General features: G+C 39.2%; 1 protein-coding gene across 1 annotated transcript in view; it reads left to right on the top strand.

Annotated features, from left to right (window-relative positions):
• The first annotated feature begins 426 nt into the window (after nucleotides 1-426).
• Nucleotides 427-5,567, top strand: part of LOC101564448 (signal-regulatory protein beta-1) — a 57,667-nt gene continuing 52,526 nt past the window's right edge. The window contains 1 exon segment of the mRNA XM_004648894.2: nucleotides 427-525. Coding sequence (XP_004648951.2) covers nucleotides 450-525 — 76 coding nt within the window. The 5' untranslated portion in view covers nucleotides 427-449.

The raw sequence follows: 5,567 nt of genomic DNA on the forward strand, positions 1-5,567 counted from the left end.
TTCTGCAAATGGAACATCCTACAAGGTATAAATTTGACCCCATCCTGTTTTTATGACACTGCAATAGCCAGTTCTAAGCTTGTGGAATAATCAAGGTAAATCTCCAGTTTGGGAATTTAAAACACATTATTCTCAGCTTGGGACTCCCAAATGTGTAATCAACAACATCTGAAAAAGGTAGGAATGACCAAGTGGATCCAGAGCAGCCTCAGAGCTGAGAGAAAGCATTGTTTCTGGTATGCTTGACCAGGGCTCTCTAACAATCTACCAAGAGTAACTTACTTCCTTGCAGCTGCATGTGTGGCCTGAATTGTTTCATAATCTTGAAGCATGTTGCTATCTCATTACACCAGAGCCACTTCCTTTTGCATAGAGGGAAGCAGGGTGACTAATTTCCAAGAGAAGAGTTTGGCATAGGCACTTGAACCGAGAACTCTCTTTAGGTCTTCATGATGTCTGTCTCTGCCTCCATGCTCCAGAATTTTTGTCTTATCCTGTGGTTGACCCTTCTGCTCAGACTCACAGGTTAGTATGGCTCTGGGGTATAGTCTTCTCCACTTGCTCCTGGGCCACGCCTAACTAACATTGGAAATTAGAGATGCCAAATTAATGTAGGCACTGCTGCAGAAAGTTCTAAGTGCACAGAACCAGGAACCTGATCACTCTCCTTGTCGATCCATCTGGTGCAGCAGGTAAGCAATGGCATCATTTCAAAGGATGCTTCAAATAACACTTCACAATATTTAGGTGAAAAAATATTTTTCCAGAAGGATCATTATTTAAATCTGTGTAAATTTTTGATTCTACAAGAGGTGAGACAATGTTCCCAAGACAACTAGTTGAGCTCAGGGGTGGCTGATAGGGAAGCCTGGTCATAATCTTAGTAATCTTTGCTCACTGCCCAAAAATTAGAAATTGGACATGGAATTCATATGCAATGATGAGGGAAACAGTATTCTTGGAGATTTTCATCCACCATCTAACTTCAGTGGGTTTTCTCATTTTGCTTTCTGTCCACTCTGTTAATTTCTCTCCATAATCTGTTTTCACACTCATCCTTCTATAGTTTCTTCCTTTAAGTAGTTCCATATTTTTTTTCCTAAAAAGGTCTGTCTTCTACTGAGGCTGCCATAGGAAAGTACCATGGGCTGGGTGTCTAAAATGATAAACATTAATTTCTTCCCATATATGAAAGCTGGAAGTCCAAGATCAGGATATTGCCAGGGTTGGTTTTATCTCAGAGTGTCGTTCATTTGGTCTGCCTTTTGCCTGTGTCTTGTATCATTTTATTGTCTTATAACAGCTGTTATAAGTATGTTGAATTGATATCCACTGCATGTGTTAATTTAGGCATTTTTAAAATAGCCACATTGTATACTATTGGGATTTTACCTTCCACATATATGAGGGGTAATAGGTCAACATTCAACAGGTCTCCACAACATGCCCTAGTTCCTCATCTTTGCTGTGTAGATTTGTTTTCCCTTTTCCCAGGACATACAACTTTTGTGGCCTCTTAGCACAGTCTGGGAGAGCCTCTGCTCATGTCTCTTCAATGGGTTGTCTTCATCTTCTTTGGCAATCAAGCTGAGCCCTCAGCCACAGGACTGATCACATCAATCAAATGTGTCCCAATTAAGTTGCCTTGTAATGCAACTTTCCAGGTTGCGGAGCAGCAACATGGCTGGTTTCTAGATGACCCCATCCCATTTAACCTCTTTAGCTCACATGGGGAGTTTTGGAGTTGTCTGGATCTAGGGCATGTGATACTGGAATTAAGAATGCATGATACCAAACTGGGCCACTGGTTAAAATTAGAATTGATCTGGGTGAGTGTGGCACCAATCATTAGGAATGTAAAGGGAGAGAGGAAATGCAGGCTTGCTTCTGGGACAGGTGATGCTTGTGGTGGTGGTGCTGCTGCTACTTGTTGCCTCCTTGACTGCCTTGCTGTGGATTTCTCTTTTGCTATGCTGCTGTGCCTCCGATATAGTTGATTATGGACTGAAATTGCTACAAATTGTGAGCTGTAATGAACCTTTCTTCCACTGATGTAACTTTAAGTATTGAATATTTTGTTCCAGAAAGGAGAAAAGTACCTAAGAATGCTGGAATTTGACTTTTTAAATTACTCCCAAAGAGTAGTGGAATTTCATTAGTTGAGCCTTATCAGTAAGACAGGCATAGTTCTCAGCATTTTGTACTCTTAACTTGTCCAATCCTTGACCTATGTGAGAGCCACTGCCTTTATTTACTATTTTCAGATGAGGAATGAGGAAACAAGCAGAGAAACAAATTTGCCCTTGTAGCCTACATACAGCAGTGGAGTAGCCAGTATTCAAATCCAGGCAGTCCAGGCCCAGATTTCTTCCTTGTCTCTGTCACATTCTCTGTTTCCTCTCTCATATACCCTCTCTCCTTTCTTCATTTTTTCTTATGGAAATGGTGTTTCAATCCAAGAGCTCCTTCATAAAAATCACAAGCCCTACCACTAAGATAGATTCCAGCCTCCCAGATTTTTTTTTACTTTTAACCATACCATGTCACCCAGATTCTCAGTATAGGCTGAAAGAATAGAGATACATCAATGTGTTCAGAGGATTAAGGGTAAGATTACCTTAATCTTATCCACATACCGCTGTGAGATAACCACAAGTTGAAGCGTGTATAATCAAAGTTTTGTCAATGGTATGTTGGATGCTATCTGCTAAATAATCCTTTGAAGTTTTCAAATGCATTGTAATTTCATGTTTCTCAAAACAACCTTATATATTAGTATGGTAGGATGCTGCTCTTCTTTTATATGATTGTTAACACACACACACACACACACACAATGTGTATCAGTGTATACACACATACAGTCACACAGAGGCATGGAAAAGGTCTATCCTCAGTGGTTCTTTTTTGCAACCATTTCTCAGTCTCCGTGAAATGTATATCTGACAGTTTCATTTTCCCCGCTGTCCAGCCACCTTCCCTTTTTTGACTTCTCTTCCTGACCTTGTAAGTTCCCCTCAGGTCTTGTGGTAAGCAAATCTCTCTCTTGGTATAGTGAATTTCCTCTCAAAGCAGCTATGTATTATCACGAGTTCCTCATTCTGTGCAGAGTAGTGATGAGGATAAAGGATGGGAATGAGAAATGCAAAGGTTTCTGACTGAAGCTTCCATATTCATGCTCTAGTTAGGACCTATAATGCCCTGTAAAGGCCCATGTGTGAATGGTTTTGTCCCTAGTGGCACTACTGAAGTTTTGTGCATCCTTTAAAAGGTAGGGCCAAATGAGATATCTTAGGTCATTGGATGTGCCTTGAGGCCAACAGATTTTATCTAGCATGCCCTTGCCAGCAAGATTTCCTGCATCCTACAGACCATAAAGCAATGGGACCAACCAACTGTGAAGCCTCTACAACTGTGAGCCATAGTAGTAGTCCTTGTTTCTCCATAAATTTACTTATCTCAATTATTTATTATAGCAACAAAAATCTTCCCAGCACAACCTATAATTGTATGCATATCCAACTCCATCTTCATATAAATATCTATGAACTATATAATGTTGACCAATAAGAAATCTATTGAGTCATAACTTTTTAATTTCTTGAATATTCATCCCAGCAGGACACTGTTGAAAACATCTACCAGCTCTTACCTTTTATGATCATTATATCCAAGATAAATACTCTACCCACACCTTACAGATAAGGAAAGAAATGAACAAAGAGTTTCAAGATCACTCAGTGGCAGCTCCTACAGCTATGGCCTGAGCTCAGGAAGTCTGAACTGGAATGCATGATTCAACAATTATTCTCAGAGATCTGTGGCCTCAGTTCTATCCTATGAGCTCTCTCCAGTGTCTGCTATGGTAAGGAGGAGGTGAAGTGAGAGGAAGATAGTTTGTGGTTTTCTTATTTCTGACTCTTCCACTTCCTTCCAATATACAAATAGCTTTAGCTTTTCACCATACCAGTCACATGAGAAACAGCTTGTCCAGGAAGCATCTACCTAAAATCCACTCCAGTGACCCAGAGCAATGTTCTCCTGAGCAATATATATATATATATATATATAGATAGATAGATAGATAGATATAGATATAGATATAGATATAGATATAGATATAGATATAGATATACCAGTACTATTATAGGAATTTAGAGTATACTGGTGAATAAAAGGCAAAGTACTCCCACTTAGAAGGCTTGGGTCCAAGTATAGGATATGATGATAATCTATACACACAACAAACAGGTAAATAAGGTCATATATCATACTGTAATCCATTCTGAAAAAAGTTCACCTGGCTAAAGTAATCAGAAGATTCTTTGGGGAGAGGTATAGTAAAAACAGAATGATCTGCGCATGCTACCACATCAGAAGACTTAACACTGGTGTGCTCAAGAGATTGGATTCTAAATCCTATCTACATCAGATATATAGTTAACAAGTGAGAGGAAGGATGGTGAAATAAGTAATTAGTTGATTCACTGTTTTTCTATAACATGGAAAGCAGCCATTTTCAACCTGCCTTCCTGGAACCCAGTGCAGTGTTATAATTTAAAGGAAGGATCATTAATGTATAGCAAATCCAAAAAATGCAGGTGTATATATTCAAGCAGGTTCTGGAACCAAGGTCAAGGTACCCAGATGTATATTATAAATTTGATTCAGGGAGTTTATTAGCACAGGATATTGGAGTGGGTGCTTGTGTTCATTCTGGCAGGATCTGGGACAAAGAGACAATAAATAAATTAAACCTTATTAAATTCCTGATTTTCAAAAGCTTTGTTGTTTCTTGGTTCATTCCATGTTCTTGAGGGTTTTGGGACCATAGCACCCTGATGGCTGTTTATTGCAGGATTAGTGCACAGAATCTCAAGCATATGAGTATGTGGAGCCAGCTTCTTGATCCTGAGTGTGGAACTGCCACTGTAAAGCAGAGTGTAAGGAGTCAAAGTCAAAAGATGGTAATGTAAACAATTGATCTGAAGATAATATTATTCAATATGACAACCACTGTTGAACTACAATTATTTTGGTTAGTGAAGTTCAGTATCATTTCCAATGGTTCTTCTTACTATTTTTATTCTCTTTATGAAATAAAAGAATATTTTTAAAAAGATAACCAACTAAGACATCAGGCAGGATGCTCTCTCTCTCTCTCCCTCCCTCAATCCCTCCCTCCCTCCCTCCCTTCCTCCCCCTCTCTCCTCCCTCCTTCCCTCCCTCCCCCCAGTACATATCTACTTACCAACTACCTGACTAATATAAGGCTTGGGTTTTCTGGAGTTTATGTTAGGGGAAAATGGTTGCTGTTGCTTTTCTTCTTTGTCTTTAATGAAATGGAGAATTCTTGTGAAATGTATGACCTCCAGCTTTCAGGAAATTACATAAATATACATTCACTCTTCCTGCATGCCTTCTGGCAGTGTTGAGCCAGTGATTCTGTTCTTTCATTTTGAAAGTGCTCCTTCCTTGTTTCTGAATTCATTCATTCATTCTTTCTTTTTTCTTTTCTCTCTCTCTCTCTCTTTCTTTCTTTTCTTTCTTCCTGTTTTTCTTTTTTT

The sequence above is a fragment of the Octodon degus genome, unplaced genomic scaffold (genome assembly GCF_000260255.1).
Source record: "Octodon degus isolate 3935 unplaced genomic scaffold, OctDeg1.0 scaffold00317, whole genome shotgun sequence".
Lineage (NCBI taxonomy): Eukaryota > Metazoa > Chordata > Mammalia > Rodentia > Octodontidae > Octodon > Octodon degus.